Below are 21,855 nucleotides of genomic sequence, written 5' to 3' on the forward strand. Positions count from 1 at the left end.
ATGAATAATGAAAACCTCATTTTACACATGTTAAGCCGTCTTATACCCGTAAATTTTCCACCACTTCTTTATTGGTAAACACTTATTGGAGAGTGACATGCCGCCCCCCTTTCGCCACAATCTTGATGTGACACTGACCTGTAACATATCCTGAAGTCTAATATGCATTTTGAGGCTGTTGATATGAAAGTGGGAAGCACAGATCTTCCAGTTAAAACAGGAATAGTTTAAGTGCACTTCTTGAAAGTAACACAGGAAAAGCTTACTTATGTAGGTGGTGGTAGTAGTGTCGGCAAAAAGTTCATGTGTGTGAAGTTGCCATGTAGAACACCAAGTGTAAAACTTTTCTCCAGAGTCTTGAACTGTGTCAGAACAAACGTGAGGCATTCATATGACTCAATACTATTGGTTTCATTTGATTACACTTATACAGGTATCTGAGTTCTGCTGTGTTATCATTGCAAATTCCTGTAGGCATGTGGAGTATTAACAAAAACTGTCATATTGGAAACAAATTCAAACACATTTGTTACGTTACTTGAAATTTTCAGTAGAAAAAGGCAATGTTGCTTTTTATTAATATAATGCATTCTGAGTCACAGCTCTGTTTGACCAACCATAACTGATGCTGAATGTGCATGTAGTCATATAATATGAAAGGCTTATTTCAATAGTGGTACAAGTCCATTACCTCCACTTTTCTGTCTATAATGTTTCTGAAATTAATGATCCAAACAAACAGAAAGAAAGGTTTATCGCTAGCAAGAAGCCATATGCTTGAATATTTGTGGTATCTCAACTGCAGAATTTTCAGCGCTCATTTAACTTTAGAACTCTGTACCTCAAAATGAACAAAAATGGACTTTTACCACTATTGAAATAAGCCCTTTATATGCTCACACAGCACATCGATCTCGTGAGATACAAGGCTCTCATAACGAAGTATGCACGTCGGTCAACAAATGACACTAGGAAAAGAATGTTAACTGCGCTTTTTAGTTGCTACTTGCGACTTCGTGTTCCGATTTGTCACAGAAATCGCAATTTGACTCGATAGCGAATAGTGTAGTACGAACTTTGGCCAACAGATCGCACTATAACTGAGCAATTTAGTTGCTACTTACGACTTCTAGCCGCGACTTGTCACTGAAATCGCAGAAAGCAGTACGGAATTTGGCCAACAGATGGCACACGGTGTTGGATGTGAAATGCTACTTGCAACTGCTAACTATGACTGTAATCGCAGTTAGATTCTATTGTGATATTTGTGACTTCTCAGTCACTGTGATTTCTAACAGATACGCGATTTTCTGCCCACCACTGCTTCATGTTCTGTGTAGTAGAGTTGGGCAACACGACTCTTTTTCCCGATTCGATTCCTACGATTCAATCTCACATTGCGAATCGATTCCTACGATTCGTTAACGATTCATTCTAGTCTGCGATGGCACGATTCTTACGGAATGCAAAAAGTTCTACATCTTACTCACAGATGGCAGGACATGTCTGAAATTGTCAATGGGCTTGGAATCGAACTGTGTCATGACAAGATATGCCAGAAATAGTTTATTTATGAGTAAATATGCATATGACGTTACAAGTCGATTTATACGTGTAATGCCTTAATTGATGAAAGGTCACGTTTGATTTGATTGCATCTATTGTTTTATTACAGTATGCCAGGGAAGAGGAGTCGATTTGTGTGAAAGGTGGTGCAAAATTACGTGGTATGCTAGTTTGGTTGTGTGGCTTGAACGTATCTAACTACAGACGTCTGTTTTATAGTAACTAAATCTAGCAGTGTGGGAGACGTGGTTTGGTTCATATCATCCTATGTTTTTCTGTGCTAAGATGTCTTTCCACGTCCACATCACCCTTGTAATTCACAACGCAGTTGACAGCCCTCCCACACAGAAAATTTTGCGTGCTGTAAAAGTAAAGACACCTATATACAGATAAACATAAAAACCATATATATTGTAAAATTGACTTTTTACGAAGGAATGGAACTATGTAGGTGAACTCAAAAAGCAACACCAGTCTAAATACAAAATTTCATCCAAATCGTTAGGACCGTTTTCGAGATACGCGAAATATACATAATCCAAGTGCTATTGCTCGTGTGTAAAGGTGTGTGTGTTTTGCATTGCATCTTCAACAAATAAGAGGTACGTATTTATTAATCATACTTGGATTTCTTGATTTTAATCGTGTGTATTGGGAGCTGTGAACTCGCCGTATATCGTTTCTGTCATCACTAGTTCGTGTATTACTCGCGCAAACAAAGCTGACGTCGGCGCGGTGGCTGACGGTAGCGATAGTAAATGTGAAATGCCTTTACGCTTGTTCCCGCCAGCCACCGCCAAGTGTCAGCTTGGTTTGCATGAGTAATATTACGGCCCACGAACTTCGTTTGTTTGTTCGGAGCTTCCTTTGTTCACACGCATCCTCCACTTGACTGCCATCTGGCGGTCGTAATCATTCGGCACGACTCGGCATGATTCGGAAGTTGCCTTCGAAGCATAGCGTACTAAGAATCTATGAATCGTTGGAACTTGGAATCGTCACGACTCGAAAACACCCAATCGTTCTTACGATTCTTTTGAATGACGAATCGTCCGAATGACGATTCGATTCTTACGATTCTTTATTTGGAGTCGTTCAAATGAACGACTCATTCACGAATCGCCACAACTGTACTGTGTAGTCCGCGGCAACCTCGTGGTGTTGTGGGAATTTGTGTGACATTCTCCAGGTAATTTGTAAGCGTTTATAAAGTGAAAACAAGAGTAAGTGAAGAAATGTGATTCACGAGTAAATTAACATAGTACTTAATTTCTACCACAGGAACAGTTGAGTTTGATGACTGTAATAGTTCGCGAATATCTTGTGATGACGCTGTGGTAGCTGTGTTTGAGGCTGCTGCATTTTTTTTTCTTTTTTTTTAATTTTTAATTGGTACAGAAAGATGAGATTTTATTCTGTACTTAATTGTGATCACATCACCTATAGTGTGCTTAGTGACGGTGTGTGAATGTTGTAATTCTCCAGGTTATGTTCATAACAACTAAATGCCTGAGTTGTTAGTGCTTGATTTTGGCCTGTCCGGTAAAATCGCTACGTGTATCTTTGTAAAGGAAACGGCTGAGAGGGTGACCTGTTCTCAGGAACAGTTTCTCTATACAGTGATCTCCATCATGTACTTCGTGACTAACGATAAAAGGCGGACAGTGAAATTCGAACATTGGCTATGTTAGTACGGTTATGTTGACTTACTTAGCAGTAATAATGATTGTGATGATAATTTTCTGTGATTTGATGTAGACATATAGCGGCTCCATATTTTAGGGCTAATGTAAGCATTTTTTTCAAGTGCCCACAGTTACTATATACAGCACATCATGTTTTGAGTATGTTCACATGAAAGGAAATGCTGTAATTCTGTTGCATTTTGTTAGTTTTCACTGTGCTTTGATTACTCGTGTCGTTAGTATTCGTCTAATCATGTGTAAATACCAGTTTGTTGTAGTGTGTGGGTTTTAATGGAGTTCTGTATGAGTACTGTAACATTATTTACGAACTGGCGAAATAAAAGGTACAGATTAACTGTAATTTGTCTAACATAAACCATTACATTTCATCAGAACTCAATAGCTCATTCATCACAGTTACAGTTAGCATGAAGTCGTTTCAGTAAATCAGTTTTGTTAGAAAATGCTAACCAATGTTTAATCTTGATGGTAATCAAGAATGAGAACTTACGTGTTGCAGTGTGCAGTCTAGGGTACAAGTATATGGTTTTCTTAAATAGCAGGTAAAGATTCTAAAATGATGATGCTTACTGTACTAAATTGAGCATACTTCCGTGAAAGAATACAGATGAAGGAAGTTTCAAGGTAATGCCTATGTTGGAAATGCATATTCACTTATAAACAATCCGTACGTCCGGATTTTCATCATGTCCCTATCACACTGAAATTAACACAATGAACCAAGTGTAGAATGAAATATTTGGTGTTATTAAGTAATATCGCTGCAATCTATAGACTGCCTTGATTGTTTGCAATGCTGAAGTTAATGCATGCACGCAAAATTGCACATCTACCATAATTGTCACTGCAGGACAGTATCCATGAGCCAGTGTTACAAAGGAGCAGTAGCCTAGCAACTTTAAATGCTCAGTTTCCAGTGCATGTTGCTTTATGATTGTTCTCACTCTTGATGACCTTAGAAATGTAAATGAGTTTATATAACTGAACACACTTTTCCTCAGCCACTTTCAATCTGTTTCCTGTGTAATCAGCCATTTACTGCATGCAATATATGAGTGAAAATACTGCCTTTGAGATATACCTCATGGTAACAGAAACTGAGTAAAACTTTTCTTATCTGATTGCTTTTTCTTTTCAGACTGTAGAACTGAAGCCATGGACCAGGAGCCAACTCTGTGGATAAAAAAAGAGGGAACAGATGAAGTACAAACTGAGTTATGCTTCATGGTAAGTGGCTTACTTGTATTTCTTAAGTGTTTCGTTAATTTATGTGTGTATTATGATGTGTGAATACATACAATTGATGTCATACAGCTGGAAACATGAATAATTTTGTTTTCTGAATTGATGAACTTTCAGTCTTAAATATGACATTTTGCACAGAGCATTGAAGTAAGCCTTGTATTAAACCTCACATAGAATTGAGGAAGGGTTTCAATTTAATGTTCAGTAAACATGGAAAACTTTTTTAATGCACAACCCAATTATACTGATAAAGTGGTTGCCATAAGATTGGTATATTCTGCTCTGATACGCTTCTTTTAAATGACAACCTAAGACAACTTAAGAATAACTGTGACTATAGTGAATGAATGTTAGGAGTGTCATTAAATTTGTAAATGGTATGGCGGCAGTTAACGAATTATTGCAGTGTATCGTGATATGGAATGAGAATTGTAATTTATTTATTGATGTAAAATAAAAGGTTGACCGAAGTATCCGATCCCACCTGTCGGCTTTGACCCATGACGTAAGGCTGTTGTGGTGTGTGACATCACGACTTAGTGGAATTTAGCTCATGAGAGTGGCGTGTTTGTAGTTATTGTTTTGATGTGATCGGTGGTCCTCTGTTGTGTGTTTACGTGTTGTGTGTTAGGTGATGTGTTTGGTTTAGTTTGCATGTGTGGCACGTTTATAGGTGGTGTATTGTTGTGGTCAGTGGTTCTTTCTGGTAGTGTGTTTATGGGTAGTGTGTTACATGGCGTATGGGGTTCATTTGCGTGGTAGCATTGCACGTGTGTGGTATCGGTAGTGCCTGTGCTTTCAGCGGAATATTTTTCAGTGAGTTAACAATTTTGGTTTTGCTATGTCGATGTTATCGTAGTTTTTTCTGTTCATCATATGTGAATTTTGGTAAATGGCTTTTTTTATGTCTTTGGTAGGAATGAATATGACCGACAAGGTCAACAGTTTTCAATTGTCAGCGATGATGGGGGACAGTGCGTTGCCTCTAATAAAATTTCTTCAACTATTCAGAGTTTCGGATGAAGTTGTGAAGTGTTCAGTGTGTCGTGAAGAAATGAGGCTTACTAAAGTTCCGGCGTCTCAGACCAGGGAGATGTCGTAAGGATAACAGGTCAAGGGAAGTGTTTCATTCCAATTTTCTTGGTTTGTTGTGTTTTTTGAGGTAGTTATGATTGTGGACGTGGTTGTAGTTTTGGGTTTTATGATTTGGTATTGTTAGTATCTGTTGACCTATATAGGTCAAGGGAAGTGTTAGATTCCAATTTGTGGGATTGGGGGCTGCAGTTGATCTATATAGGTCAAGGGAAGTGTCAGATTCCAGAGGATAATTTGGGGAGTTTTGTTTTGTCGGTTTTTTCGTCATTTTGTGTGATTTGGTATGGTGGTGTGTGTCTAAATTTGTTTATATTTACTTTGTTCCCACCCAAAAAACCCCCAATTTCCCACGCTTGTCACATTAGTTTCATTAGGTTTTTTTGTGGAATGTGTGTGTGTGTGTGTGTGTGTGTGTGTGTGTGTGTGTGTGTGTGTGTGTTGGTTTTTCAATGTATATTCGTGTTCGTGGCCATGTTTACATAATGATGTCATAGGTGCCATATTGAAGTCGTAGTTTTGACATCGTGGGTCAAAGCAGACGGGTGGAATCGGACGCTTCTGTATTTCCAAAATACATTAATTTGTAAATACACATGGTCACTAATCTGAGAAATACATTTTGTTGGCTTTGAATATGTGAACAATATGTAAGTAGAACTGTCAGCAGTAAAGTTAAATTTCAGACAAATATCACATGGAAGCATAAATTGTTACACAGCAGAATGAATTTGTATGTTGGTAGCGAAGTTTTGATGGAGCCATGTGGTTACACATAAAATATTGACAGGTGTGTTCATAACCACTTTCTGTGTTTGCTGCACATTGTTACTCATATCATTTGTGAAACGGCCACAGTGTTCAAGTTACTGGTGTAAATAATCTTACATATACATGTCCCTTAAAATCTGATGCAGTGCAACTGTTTGTAGGGTATTCAGCCATCAGCAGGGAAACAAATTCACATGGTGCCACTTGTATTTTTATTCTGCCAACCAGAATTGAGGGTACTGACACAATCACACAAACTACATGTGTACTGTCTGTGCTGAAAAAGTCTGCTTCAGCATACATCTTAGGTGCAACTGCAGAAGTACTGTGATAGCATTAATGCAGCATTTGCATATATGTGAGTGCTTCATTATAGTTCGTACAAACTATGTGATCAGCTTGCAATTAATTTGACAAGCTGTATCACAACACTAATTCTAAACCATCACAGTGAGGAAACGGTAGGAAAGTGAATTTAGTAAATTTTATGAAATACAGTAAAAGAGTGGTTAGACCCAACATAGTTAAAGCCTTGGCTTTCACCCCTGACCTAATGATGGTTTGGCATACAGAATGATATGTATGCACAACACAAGTTATGTAAATGAAAATCAATTTTAAGAGTCATTGGCCTTGGACCTAAACTGGAGAACTATTCAAAGGCTACAAGGTTAAAATGTGGTGCTAGACCCACTCCCCCCTTGAAATATTGGTTGTGGTGGCAGACTGATTCATAGTGCAGCTCAAGGCCTAGCCTATGTTCAAAGGTGGCAGTGTGGCTGTGAGCTGACAAAGCCTAGAAATTTGAAAGCCAAGTAAAGGATGTGGTCAAAAATTGACCAGTAGCACAGCCTAAAGTTAACCAAAAAATCCAAGTGGTGCCCATAATGTTAACTTTTACCTACAAGAAGTCTTCTCATACACTGTGTGCTGTGTTAGTTGATGGACTGAACTTCCCTATGACCTTAAAAGATAAATGTAGACATTATATCAGTTGAAAGTGCTCCCTGCCGCCGTTGGATAAGCAGCTGAGCAGCAAGTCGTATACTCCTAGCTCGCTCATTTGTTACATAGTTTAATTCTTAATTTCTTTGCGTGTTTTTGGTACTTGCATTGTTTAATTCATAAATTTCGGGCGTATTATAGTATTTGAGAGCGTAGCATCGCGTTTTAGTACCTGAATAGTGTAAATTCACGTAGTCTCCTTCCGCCGCCGAGCAGTGTCAGCAGTGCGCAAGTAGCAGCATTACTGCATTTACTAGGCAATCTTGTATTTTAATAACCGGTTAAATTTTGTCGATTTGTTTGCGCTCTCTGTAGATTAGTTCAGACGTTCTTTGCAAAACAGTTTTTAGCATGGATAGGGAGTGCAACTGCTGTGTTCGGATGCAGGCTGAGTTGGCATCCCTTTGCTCCCAGCTTCAGGCAGTGTTGGCTTCGGTCACACAGCTTGAGGCTGTTGCCAATGGGCATCACTGTGGGGGTCCGGATGGGGGTTTGTCGGGGACGGCCAGCTCGTCCCACGCATCCCCTGATCGGACTACGACTGTGGTTGCCTGGGATACTGCCCGCATTGAGGCTGATCCCTCACCTGTGGTAGAGTGAGAGGTCATCTCAAGGTGTGGCAGGGGGCGAAAGACATTCCGGAGGGCTAAACGGAAAGCCTCTCCAGTTTGTCTGACGAACCGGTTTCAGGCTCTGTCTCAGGCTGATACTGATCTTCGGCCTGACATGGCTACTTGTCCTGTTCCAGAGGTTGCCCCTCAGTCTGCAAGATCCGGGCAGTCGCAGAGGGTGGGCTTACTGGTACTTGAGAGCTCCAACGTCAGGCGCGTAATGGGGCCCCTTAGGGAAATGGCAGCAAGAGAAGGGAAGAAAACCAATGTGCACCCCGTGTGCATACCAGGGGGAGTCATTCCAGATGTGGAAAGGGTCCTTCTGGATGCCATGAAGGGTACAGGGTGCACCCATCTGCAGGTGGTCGCTCATGTCGGCACCAATGATGTGTCGCTATGGATCGGAGGAAATCCTTTCTGGCTTCCGGCGGCTATCTGATTTGGTGAAGACTGCCAGTCTCGCTAGTGGGATGAAAGCAGAGCTCACCATCTGCAGCATCGTTGCATCGTTGACAGGACTGAGTGCGGACCTTTGATACAGAGCCGAGTGGATGGTCTGAATCAGAGGCTGAGACGGTTCTGCGACCGTGTGGGCTGCAGATTCCTCGACTTGTGCCATAGGGTGGTGGGGTTTCGGGTTCCGCTGGATAGGTCAGGAGTCCACTACACGCAACAAGCGGCTACACGGGTAGCAGGGGTTGTGCGGCGTGGGCTGGGCGGTTTTTTAGGTTAGATGGCCTTGGTCAAGTACAGAAAGGGCAACAGCCTCAATGGGTGCAGGGCAAAGTCAGGACATGCGGGGACCAAGCAGCAATCGGTATTGTAATTGTCAACTGTCGAAGCTGCGTTGGTAAAGTACCAGAACTTCAAGCGCTGATAGAAAGCACCAAAGCTGAAATCGTTATAGGTACAGAAAGCTGGCTTAAGCCAGAGATAAATTCTGCCGAAATTTTTACAAAGGTACAGACGGTGTTTAGAAAGGATAGATTGCATGCAACCGGTGGTGGAGTGTTCGTCGCTGTTAGTAGTAGTTTATCCTGTAGTGAAGTAGAAGTGGATAGTTCCTGTGAATTATTATGGGTGGAGGTTACACTCAACAGCCGAACTAGGTTAATAATTGGCTCCTTTTACCGACCTCCCGACTCAGCAGCATTAGTGGCAGAACAACTGAGAGAAAATTTGGAATACATTTCACATAAATTTTCTCAGCATGTTATAGTCTTAGGTGGAGATTTCAATTTACCAGATATAGACTGGGACACTCAGATGTTTAGGACGGGTGGTAGGGACAGAGCATCGAGTGACATTATACTGAGTGCACTATCCGAAAATTACCTTGAGCAATTAAACAGAGAACCGACTTGTGGAGATAACATCTTGGACCTACTGATAACAAACAGACCCGAACTTTTCGACTCTGTATGTACAGAACAGGGAATCAGTGATCATAAGGCCGTTGCAGCATCCCTGAATATGGAAGTTAATAGGAATGTAAAAAAAGGGAGGAAGGTTTATCTGTTTAGCAAGAGTAATAGAAGGCAGATTTCAGACTACCTAACAGATCAAAACGAAAATTTGTTCCGCCACTGACGATGTTGACTGTTTATGGAAAAAGTTCAAGGCGATCGTAAAATGCGTTTTAGACAGGTACGTGTTGAGTAAAACTGTGAGGGACGGGAAAAACCCACCGTGGTTCAACTACAAAGTTAGGAAACTACTGCAAAAGCAAAGAGAGCTCCACTCCAAGTTTAAACGCAGCCAAAACCTCTCAGACAAACAGAAGCTAAACGATGTGAAAGTTAGCGTAAGGAGGGCTATGCGTGAAGCGTTCAGTGAATTCGAAAGTAAAATTCTATGTACCGACTTGACAGAAAATCCTAGGAAGTTCTGGTGTTACATTAAATGAGTAAGTGGCTCGAAACAGCATATCCAGACACTACGGGATGATGATGGCATTGAAACAGAGGATGACACGCGTAAAGCTGAAATACTAAATACCTTTTTCCAAAGCTGTTCCACAGAGGAAGACCGCACTGCAGTTCCTTCTCTAAATCCTCGCACAAACGAAAAAATGGCTGACATCGAAATAAGTGTCCAAGGAATAGAAAAGCAACTGGAATCACTCAATAGAGAAAAGTCCACTGGACCTGACGGGATACCAATTCGATTCTACACAGAGTACGCGAAAGAACTTGCCCCCCTTCTAACAGCCATGTACCGCAAGTCTCTAGAGGAACGGAGGGTTCCAAATGATTGGAAAAGAGCACAGATAGTCCCAGTCTTCAAGAAGGGTCGCCGAGCAGATACGCAAAACTATAGACCTATATCTCTGACGTCGATCTGTTGTAGAATTTTAGAACATGTTTTTTGCTCGAGTATCGTGTCGTTTTTGGAAACCCAGAATCTACTATGTAGGAATCAACATGGATTCCGGAAACAGCGATCGTGTGAGACCCAACTCGCTTTATTTGTTCATGAGACCCAGAAAATATTAGATACAGGTTCCCAGGTAGATGCTATTTTTCTTGACTTCCGGAAGGCGTTCGATACAGTTCCGCACTGTCGCCTGATAAACAAAGTAAGAGCCTACGGAATATCAGACCAACTGTGTGGCTGGATTGAAGAGTTTTTAGCAAACAGAACACAGCATGTTGTCATCAATGGAGAGACGTCTACAGACGTTAAAGTAACCTCTGGCGTGCCACAGGGGACTGTTATGGGACCATTGCTTTTCACAATATATATAAATGACCTAGTAGATAGTGTCGGAAGTTCCATGCGGCTTTTTGCGGATGATGCTGTAGTATACAGAGAAGTTGCAGCATTAGAAAATTGTAGCGAAATGCGGGAAGATCTGCAGTGGATAGGCACTTGGTGCAGGGAGTGGCAACTGACCCTTAACATAGACAAATGTAATGTATTGCGAATACATAGAAAGAAGGATCCTTTATTGTATGATTATATGATAGCGGAACAAACACTGGTAGCTGTTACTTCTGTAAAATATCTGGGAGTATGCGTGCGGAACGATTTGAAGTGGAATGATCATATAAAATTAATTGTTGGTAAGGCGGGTACCAGGTTGAGATTCATTGGGAGAGTGCTTAGAAAATGTAGTCCATCAACAAAGGAGGTGGCTTACAAAACACTCGTTCGACCTATACTTCAGTATTGCTCATCAGTGTGGGATCCGTACCAGATCGGTCTGACGGAGGAGATAGAGAAGATCCAAAAAAGAGCGGCGCGTTTCGTCACAGGGTTATTTGGTAACCGTGATAGCGTTACGGAGATGTTTAATAAACTCAAGTGGCAGACTCTGCAAGAGAGGCACTCTGCATCGCGGTGTAGCTTGCTGTCCAGGTTTCGAGAGGGTGCGTTTCTGGATGAGGTATCGAATATATTGCTTCCCCCTACTTATACCTCCCGAGGAGATCACGAATGTAAAATTAGAGAGATTAGAGCGCGCGCGGAGGCTTTAAGACAGTCGTTCTTCCCCCGAACCATACACGACTGGAACAGGAAAGGGAGGTAATGACAGTGGCACATAAAGTGCCCTCCGCCACACACCGTTGGGTGGCTTGCGGAGTATAAATGTAGATGTAGATAGCCACCTTCCTTGTCAAATTAATTAAAACTTAATTTTTAATTGGTGTATATTTTGGGAATAAGCACATGCTGGAAAGATGGCACAAAATTTTTATTTGGAAATGATTGAAGCATTTTAATTAATACAAACTTTATTAACATTTTACATCTTTATTCTTAAAGTTTATATATTTATTTCAAACATAATCACCGTGGCACTGAACACCTTTCTCCCAGTGAGACACCACGTTGTTGGTGTTGTCAAAGTAGAATGTTTGACTTCATTGGCAGACCCACAGCTTCACCTCTGCTCACACTAATTCATCACTATCAGAGTTAAGTCCTTGAAGGTGTTCTTTAGGTTTTGGAAACAGTTGAAAATTCTTTGGGTCAAACTGGGACCATATGGAGGATGATCAATAATTATGAATCAAAGGTGTCGGCCTGTTGCAGGTGCAAAAATGTTATGTATGGTCTGGCATTGTCATGCTGAAAGAGAGGGTGCTCCACATGTGGATGAACTATTTGAATTGGTGCTATGTTGTCTGAGGGTTTTCTCACGTGCTGACACAGTTAAATAATACATATGTTAAACACTGCGACAGGAGGGTGCTCCATATTGTCTCAGCAAAGTGGTAACATCAACAGTGTAATATGCATGACAACTGATATTAAGAACAGAATCAAAATTTTAGAGTCATTATTTTCTCGTACACCCTTGTAATAAATTGATGCATTTGACAATTGCCTCAAATGTTGCGGAATGGTCCCTTGGCATTGCCCAGCATCCATTTGGAAGTCATAATACTAAATCCATATACACAGCGACCAAAACATTATGACCACTGATCTGCTATCAGTATAAACTCATCCAGGCAATAGCATCTTACATTGTCTTCTACTCAGACACACGCATGTTGCCTGGAGTATCAGTGAGCATCTTGTCTTGTTGTAAAATAGGAAATGCGCACAATCTGAGTTTGACTGAGAGCAGATTTTGATGGGCTGAAGACTTGGTATGAGCATTTTGGAAGCTGCACAGCTTGTCAGGTGTTTGAGTAGTACTGTGGCAGTTGTCTTCAACACATGGAAAAACAAAGGTGAGACCATGGCCAGACATTATGGGGTTGGGAAAGTACCCCTCATGACAGATGGTAGACATCATAGGCTGGGCAGTTTGGTAAAACAAGACAGGCAACAAACTGTGGTGTAACTAAAATCAGACATTAATGCTGGGCAGAGTACAATTGTGCCTGAATGCCCAATGCTCCAAACACTCCTAATGAGCCTGTGCAGCTGGTGACCCACGCCATGACATCGACAACAACTGAAATAGGCATGTAACTATTGGCGCCGGATGTTGGCACAATGGCAGAGCACTGCGTGGTCTGAAGAATCCTGATACCTTCATCATGGCTTTGGGAGTGTGCATTTCCGTCACCCACAAGGGGAACAGCCCCTGGACTCTTGCACTGTTGGGGCCTTCATTATACTCCGGGAAACAACCATGTGGGCACCCATGGGTCCAGTGGAGCTCGTGCGAGGCACTATGTCACAAAAGGAGTATTGTAAACTGGTTGCAAAGCACATCCACCCCTTCTGTTGTTGTTGTGCTCTTCAGTGACAAGACTGGATTGATGCAGCTCCCCATGCTGCTCTATCCTGTGCAAGCTTCTTAATCCCCGAGTAACTACTGCAACCTACATCCTCCTGAATCTGTTTAGTATATTCATGCCGTGGTCACCCTCTATGATTTTCACCCTCCATGCTTCCCTCCAATACTAAATTGATGATCCCTTGATGGCTCAGAACGTGTCCTACCAACCAGTCCCTTCTTCTTGTTAAATTGTTCCACAAATTCCTCTTCTCCCCAATTCTATTCAGTATCTTCTCATTAGTTACACAATCTACCCATGTAATGTTCAGCATTCTTCTGTACCACCGCGTTTTGAAAACTTCTGTTCTCATCTAAACTACTTATTGTCCATGTTTCACTTCTGTACATGAATACACTCAATGCAAATACTTTCAGAGAAGACTTCCTGGCACTTAAATGTATACTCTATGTGAACAAATTTCTCTTCTTCAGAAATGCTTTCCTTGGCATTGCCAGTCTACATTTTATATTCTCTCTACTTTGACCGTCATCAGTTATTTTGCTCCCCAAATAGCAAAACTTATCTATTACCTTAATTGTCTTATTTCATAATGTAATTCTGTCATCACCACCCAATTTAATTCGACTACATTCCATTATCCTCATTTTGCTTTTGTTGATGTTCATCTTATATCCCTCTTTGAATGCACTGTCCATTCTGTTCAACTTCCAGGCCCTTTGCTGTCTCTGACAGAATTACAATGTCATCGGCAAACCTCAAAGTCTTTATTTCTTCTCCGTGGATTTTAATTCCTACTCAAAATTTTTCATTTAGCCCCTTTATTGCTTGCTCAATATACAGACTGAGTGACACCAGTGATAGGCTAAAACCCTGTCTCACTCCCTTCCCAACTACAGCTGTGACTTATTAAACTGATTGGTAATTTTCACGCCTGTCAACATTTGCTTTCTTTGGGGGTTGCAATTATTATATTCTTCTTGAAGTCTGGGGGGGTATTTTGCCTGTCTCAGACATTTTGCTGATGAGATGGCAGAGTTTTTTCAAGGCTGGCTGTCCCAAGGCTATCAGTAGTTTTAATGGATGTTGCCTACTCCTATGGCCTTGTTTCAACTTAGGTATATCTGCAACATCCAACAGGAAAAGGGGAAATTAAATGAAAGGACTGGATGGATTGGGGTTCACATGAGTCTCCATTGTTTATTAAAATGTATTTATTTAAGAAAAATAATTATAATCAGATACATTTGCAGGATTACAAACAACACTCTGAACTTTTCAGATTGAAGGCGTTACAAACCTAAGTTTAGTGAGAATTTAAATAAGGCAATAGTTAAAGACAAAGGCTGTGTTGACACCAGTTCTTAGATTTTAGATTCAAAATTTCCATCTTCACAAACCACAACTCAAAAAGTGCTTCAACAAATGGACAAATAATTATTTGGAAACAGATGGCTCTTCAAGACAACATAGAAGCATAACTCATTTCAAAGATTAAAACTGAATAGCTACATTGGAAGACAGAACAATTTATAGCTGCCTCGGGACCAATAGAAAAAGGAAATTCTTAAAATACATCTCCAAGTGCATCTAGATAATTTAATAAAGTAAACAGGTGCACTGATTTCTAGAGCTTCTTTCAGGCAGACAGACAGAGCAAGTTTCTAAATCTTGCACCAGTGAGCAGTTAAGTAATTAAAAAGAGAATGAGCGTGCACAGATCGATATAACTGTCTTCAGACACAGTGAAAATTCTATTAAGGTATACCGTAGAAGATGTGTAAGTGATTCAGTATGTGAATGTGCATGCATAGCAGCTGAAGAACGCCCTTTAAATAGGAGAACCAGTAATTAGTGGTCAGAACCAACTTGTAGCAGTAAATAAATAACAGGTGCTAAAAGGTCACTCCATGACAACTTTCAAATAACAAACAGTTGAACAATTAAATGTAGTAAGCAGTAACTAGCCCTGAGACGGAATAAATTTCTTTCACTCTCCAGCTCACAAATAGCCACTGAACAAAGACGAAAAACAATCAGAGCTCAGTAACACTTTTACACACTTTTGCTTGTTCCAGCCTGTGAGCCTCAAATGTGTCTGTTACTTACCAACAGGCTATATTTTCACGAGTCTGGATGACATCTGAATATGGCGTGAGATTCACATAGAGATGATCAGCATGTGACCATTATAACAGTGCTAGACAGTATGTACAACAAATGCACTCAACCCAACAAACCCCCAAAAAATCAAAATGTACAAAATTTTAGTAGAAATTTTAAATGGTGATTTACGTAACTTGAGTGAAGTCAGCCTATCAGTAGCTGGCAGCGGTGAATTCCATGAGGCTGATGTACAGAGGTAATATTAACAGCCACAGCATGATAAGCATGCCCTGAGTCAAAGTCCAAAACGATCAAAGTGTGCCACAACAGTAGAAAACTGGAGCAGACTAAGGAGTATCTAAATTCCACTGTCATTCTCACTTAATACAACCACATGGCCACGATAGTTGGGCAGATCAATGGACTCGTCAGATGATTCTCATCAAGAACTTCGTCTAAGGCTAAACATGGTCACACTTAAAGCAGTGTTCAGGATTGCCAAATCATCGAATCCACCGCTGAATGCGGGGAACTGAATAGCATAACAAGCTTGTCTGCTTGCTAGACACTACCCTAACCCCTTCCAAGGCAATGCCACGAGGTATTAAGTCATGCAACACAACTCAAATCGGGCAGTTTTTCAGATGAGAAAGATTGTTGCGTAATGTGACTTCCACAGAGTAGAACCAATAGCAAATACAGATAGTCAAGACCACACCAATGTTCCGTCTTCTGTTAACACCTGTGCCTGCAACTATTGACTTGACAGAACTTTTAAAGGGCTACTAGTCACTCCATTCTGTTAATTGTGGCTGAATGGCAAATACTGTTTACATATCCTGCGTGGCTCTACTGTTCCCCATGGCGCCACGAGTTCCAAGCAAAAGAAGTGACATCACCAAGTGCAGGATGGGAATTCAAAGAGGTAGCCCGCCATGGCTCAGATAGTAATAATAATAAAATCATAGTCATATTAAGCAAACTGGTGCTTTTCATTTATTATTATTATTATTATTATTATTAAAATAATAATCATCATCATTACTTGTACTTGTGTATTAGTATTATTGTAGGCAGTTAATTAATACAAACATCAATTAATAACATGTTGCTGTATTCTTTCTATTTTCTGTCCAACATCTTTCTTCAGGGCATCTTCTTTGCATACACCATTTTGCTTCATTGTTTTGTCGATACGCTCTTTCTTAAAGTTAAGTTGTCTACTTAGTTTCTATCTGTAAGGCGATTTCCAATCAAAAATTATTATTTGGCTGCTAATTATCTAATGTTCTCAACAGATCCCAATATCAGTTTAATGATTTTCTTCCTATGCTATCACTATTTCATTTGTTCTCATTCCAGCACTTCCTTTGACATTATGGGTTTTTCAGTCTTGGTATGCTGATGCTGCTCCATAAATAATCTTTCCAGAACTTTGTCTTCTTTTGAGATCAGCTAGTAAAACCCATAGTTCGGATCCACAGAATAGGACTGGTGTAGTCTGTAGCCTACTCTCTCTTTTTGTACTGTTAGAAACGTGCTTGTCCCATCAAAAGGAATTCATGAAGTTAGAATAGTATTACGTAGTGTGCCAAGGTAGTGTGTGTGTGTGTGTGTGTTTACTAATTTTATCATAAATAAGCATTCAGTGCAACAAAACGATTTGATGTAATTGTTCTAGACATTTTATGATTCTGATCATAAAAGTAGTTAGAGAGATGTGGCACTTGACAGTCCAGTTTCTGCACCCCCACACTGTTGGTGTAAGCTGTATTGTAATTTGATATGAACAACAACGATTTTTTGAACAACATTGATATCATTGTTTTAGGTAGTAGCCATGTTATTTTATTTGATTACAGTACCATTATATGCATATGTAGATAATGAAACTAGAAAATATGATTGAAAACAATAGCATAGGGAGAAGGCTAAAGCTGAAGATCATAATGAATTTTCAAAGGCATTGTCATTTATCAGCCTTACAATTTTTTGCTTCCTCCCATTGAAGTATAGCATAGTGAACTGCTCAGTCAGAATTTTGAACTCAAAAGAGAACACTTAACCATAACTTCTATTTAGTTATAAAGTAGTATGACAGTTGGGGTTTATCTGTGTGATACATTTTATATAATGTGGGAGGACTATGACTGCTTAAATGTACTTATTACAGTTTGTTATTTTTGCCACAGGCCCAAGTTTACCCATGCAGCATGAATGTAAAAGAAGAGTTGGAGGAGGGTGCGAATAAAGAGGTAATTTTAGAATTTATATGACTACATGCAATTAATCATTGCTGAGCTGTGGTAATCAATTGCTTGTGTGTATTCAGTTTATCAGTCCGGTTTTTACTTTAGGGTAAAGAGGACAAGAGTTACAGTATTACAGTATGCCCCAGGTTGGAAATGAGGAAACAGGTAAAATAGAATATTTTGTTACACTTTACCCATCTGGATTTAAACATTATCTTTCAGCAGGTGAAGTTCAACTTGTGAGTTTGTAGAATTGCTTCTTTGCATTATAAGCACAAATAAGAATTAAATGAGATTGCAGTGATGAAGTTATGATGATTGGTACCAAGACTTAAGCTATGACTTCCTGTTTTAATGAGCAGTTCCCTTAATGGTTCCGTGTATGTGAACTCCTGCATTGGATGCATTTATTCGCCACGTGTTACTGCTGTGACAGTTACAGAATCATCCAAGAAAAATCTACACAAAGTAGTGCAGAAAAAGTAGGTGATCCTAACCTACTGAGTAGAGACTAAGATGTCTGTGCATACATTGCAATTGGTATGGACAGGCAGTCTTGTGAAGTACTTTTGAACAGTTTTCTAAAAGTTGTCGTAAGCTGCTAGTTTAACAGCCCATGCAAAATTGAAATATTTTAGACACTGTAACTACAAACAGGCTTGCCCTTACGAATGGTATCAGTACAGAGAGGGGATAGTGATCATGATGCCAGCACAGCAACAATCGTAAATTAAACTTCCTGGCAGATTAAAACTGTGTGCTGCACTGAGACTTGAACTCAGGACCTTGGCCTTTCACGGGCTAGTGCTCTACCATCTGAGCTACCCAAGCACGACTGACGCCCTGTCCTCACAGGTTTACTTCTGCAAGGTTCACTTCTGTAAGTTTGGAAGGTGGGAGACGAAGTACTGGCAGAAGTAAAGCTGTGAGGACAGGGTGTGAGTTGTGCTTGGGTAGCTCAGATGGTAGAGCACCTGCTCACGAAAGGCAAAGGTCCCGAGTTCGAGTCTCAGTCCAGCACACAGTTTTAATCTGCCAGGAAGTTTCATATCAGCGCACACTCCGCTGCAGAGTGAAAATGACTTCTATCCAGGCAGTCAGTGACCAGTCTGGTGCGGCTTTGGAGGAAAGCAGATGATGATAACTAACCCCTCTGTGTATTTAGTTATCAAGTTTGTGCAGGAGGATCATACAAACATGTTCTTTCACTCCCACACAGACCCCTGTTTGGGAACATAGTAATAGGATCCATGAAGTAGCGAAGCAACTGGAAGAGTTGAAAACAAAATAGTTGCCATGTCCAAACAGAATCACAAATCATTTGTCCAGTGAGTACTCTACAGCATTGGCCTCATACTTAGCTTGCATTTATTGCAAATCTCTCTCCTAGTGCAAAGACTTAGGCAGCTGGGAAAAAGTTCAGGTGGCTTCTGTATATAAGAATGGTAAAAGAACGTACCTGTAAAATTACAGAACAATATCGTAACGCTTACTTGCTCCATAGTTCCTGAACATATCCTCAGTTCAAATATAATTAATTTCTTTGAGACAGAAAAGTTTTTATCCACAAATCAGCATTGATTTTGTGCAATATTCATCTTGGTCTTCCGTCAAATTACTTACTGTGAACCATGGATGACGGGCAACAGGCTAGATTCCATATTCCTAGATTTCAGGAAAGCGTTTGAACAGTGCATCACTGCATACTGTAAATTGAGGTATGAGCATATGGAATAGGTTCCCTGAGATGTGAATGGCGCATAGACTTCTCAAGTAACAGAGGCCAGTACTTTGACCTCAACAGTGACTGTTTCTCAGAGACATGAGCATCATGAATAGTGCCACAGAGAATAGTGCCATATCTATGTATGAAATGATCTGATGAGCAGTATTCTGTGTCTGTTTGCTAACGGCATTGTGTGTGGGGAAGGGTCATGACTGAGTGACTGTGAGGATACAAGATGACTTGGACAAACTTTTTATTTGGTGTGATGAATGGCAGATGTAGAAATATTCAAGTGAATGCAGATGAGTAGGAAAAACAATCCCATAATGTTAGAATACAACATTGGTACTCCACAGATTGACAGTCTGGTCAATAAAATGTTTATGCATAACATTGCAGGGGCCGGCCGGAGTGGCCGTGCTGTTCTAGGCACTACAGTCTGGAACCGCACGACCGCTACGGTCGCAGGTTCGAATCCTGCATCGGGCGTGGATATGTGTGTGATGTCCTTAGATTAGTCAGGTTTAAGTAGTTCTAAGTTCTAGGGGACTGATGACCTCAGAAGTTAAATCCCATAGTGCTCAAAGCCATTTGAACCATAACATTGCAAAGTGATATGAAGTGGAACAAGCACATAAGGATGGTGGTAGGATGGGAAATCATCAACTTTTTTATATTGGGAAAACTGTGGTTCATGTGGTTCATCTGTAAAGGATGCTACATATAGAACACCATAGAAGAGCCTAGTAGTAGTAGTAGTAGTAGTAGTAGTGGTACAAGATGACATCAACGATGCACCATTTGGTGGCTTGCAAACTTTCTTGCAGACATACATGCACAGCAGCCAGAAAGGAGCTAATAAAGCTGCAGATTCCATGTGAAATGCATTCTCAAGTTTTATAATTTTGGAAAGCCCCTTTGTAAGGCTAATACATTGTTCACTGGAGTATATGACAGAGCAAAGGATCGGTCATCTGCTTGTGTCATGAGGAGAATACATGACAGAAAGGCAAACATAAAATTAAACTAGAGGTAAACCTGTCATCAGCGTGGAGATTTTGAACACTGGAGTTCTCTGTTACACACAGTTCTGCTGACTACAATTTGCTGTTACTCTGTTTCCACCTCTGAACTGATTTACCCAACAAGTTACAAAGTACCTGCCGTTCAGTGATCAAGGATCTTTGGATTTGTAGTGTCACAATTACCCATTGAGCCACCAAGTACTAGAAAAAGGCAGAAGCATTTTGCAGTAAAGTCCAGAGCTATAATCCATATAATTCCATATGGAATGCACTCCAAAAGTAGATGCTGAACACATCAGAGGTCACATGACCATAAAGTGTAGTTAGCAGATTCAGTTACACAAAAAACAGTGCTGAACAGACAGACACCTTTCTGCCATCCGAATTGTTCATTTATGGAACAGTGGTTTGTCACATGTATAGAAAAAGTCAAAGATCATTCCAGTTTGTAAGAAAAGTCACAGGAAATACGTGCAAATTTACAGACATACCATGTTGGTGCAAAAGTCTTCTTGAATGATTTTGTGATCCTTTATGATGGCTCTTGAAAAAAATCAATTCATCTGCAAGAATGGAAATGGATCCCATAATTATGTCATGTGAAACTGTTTACTCTGCTTTTTCACAGTGTTGCCACAATGTAGTCAGCCTGTAAAATGACCATAGTTCTGAAGTAGTATCTGTGGGAAAGCTAGCTAAGTTGATGTGCCTTTCAATGACTCAGCACTTGTGCCATGCAGTTAATCATTACCTTATGCCTTAAATTACATGCAAGCAGTAAGATATATTTGAACTCAATGGTACAAATAGATAGGTGTGAAGTACCTGCCATTACCACATGTAAACTTTACAGATACCTTCTCTTGTGATTATGTCAGTCAGTCATAGCTAACGCACACACACAACCTCCCCCCTGCGGGTCCGGGGTAAGAATAGGCCCGAGGTATTCCTGCCTGTCGTAAGAGGCGACTAAAAGGAGTTTCAACCGTTTCGGCCTTCTATGTGATGGTCCCCCTTGGGGTTTGACCTCCATTTTTCAAAATTCTACAGAAGTACGAGCCTTTTGGGGAAGGACACCTTACTGGTCCTAAGTGCACTACAACCTTGGCACTCAGCATTGCACCGGCATTGTAACCATACCCACTATTCCTCAAATTGGGCCTAAACGCCTGATGGGTTGTCCAAGTTACGCCCATAGTGCATCTCCATCTGCACCAGCGATCATGATGGACTTTCCATGGCACCAGAAATCCAGCACGGTAGCCAGCCCGTTGTGGTGGGGTCGTCATGTACCCTCTAGGTTGTAGCCCCCTGACAACACAGGGATCGTACTGCCGATACCTGAGCTGCACCCTCCCCACGTCGGCCAAGGAGTAGATGCCCGTCTCCTTGGGGCATCAGGACTCCCGGCAATGGTCATCCTGCCAGGTGGCCCTTGCTGCGGCTGGGTGGCGCCCGTGGCGAGAGCCCCTGGTCGGAGTGGGTGGTATCGGGGCAGACGTTTCGCAGATGAAACGTCAACACGTATCAGGTCGCTCTGCGGCCGAGT

At 40.8% G+C, this 21,855-nt stretch overlaps 1 protein-coding gene across 1 annotated transcript in view; it reads left to right on the forward strand.

Annotated features, from left to right (window-relative positions):
- The first annotated feature begins 2,573 nt into the window (after nucleotides 1–2,573).
- Nucleotides 2,574–21,855, forward strand: part of LOC124720364 (putative zinc finger protein 66) — a 106,795-nt gene continuing 87,513 nt past the window's right edge. Inside the window, exons 1-3 of the mRNA XM_047245694.1 lie at nucleotides 2,574–2,755; nucleotides 4,411–4,499; nucleotides 17,496–17,558. Of these exons, the coding sequence (XP_047101650.1) occupies nucleotides 4,428–4,499; nucleotides 17,496–17,558 (135 nt within the window). The 5' untranslated portion in view covers nucleotides 2,574–2,755; nucleotides 4,411–4,427. The remainder of the gene's footprint in view (nucleotides 2,756–4,410; nucleotides 4,500–17,495; nucleotides 17,559–21,855) is intronic.

This window comes from Schistocerca piceifrons, chromosome 11 (assembly GCF_021461385.2).
Source record: "Schistocerca piceifrons isolate TAMUIC-IGC-003096 chromosome 11, iqSchPice1.1, whole genome shotgun sequence".
NCBI lineage: Eukaryota > Metazoa > Arthropoda > Insecta > Orthoptera > Acrididae > Schistocerca > Schistocerca piceifrons.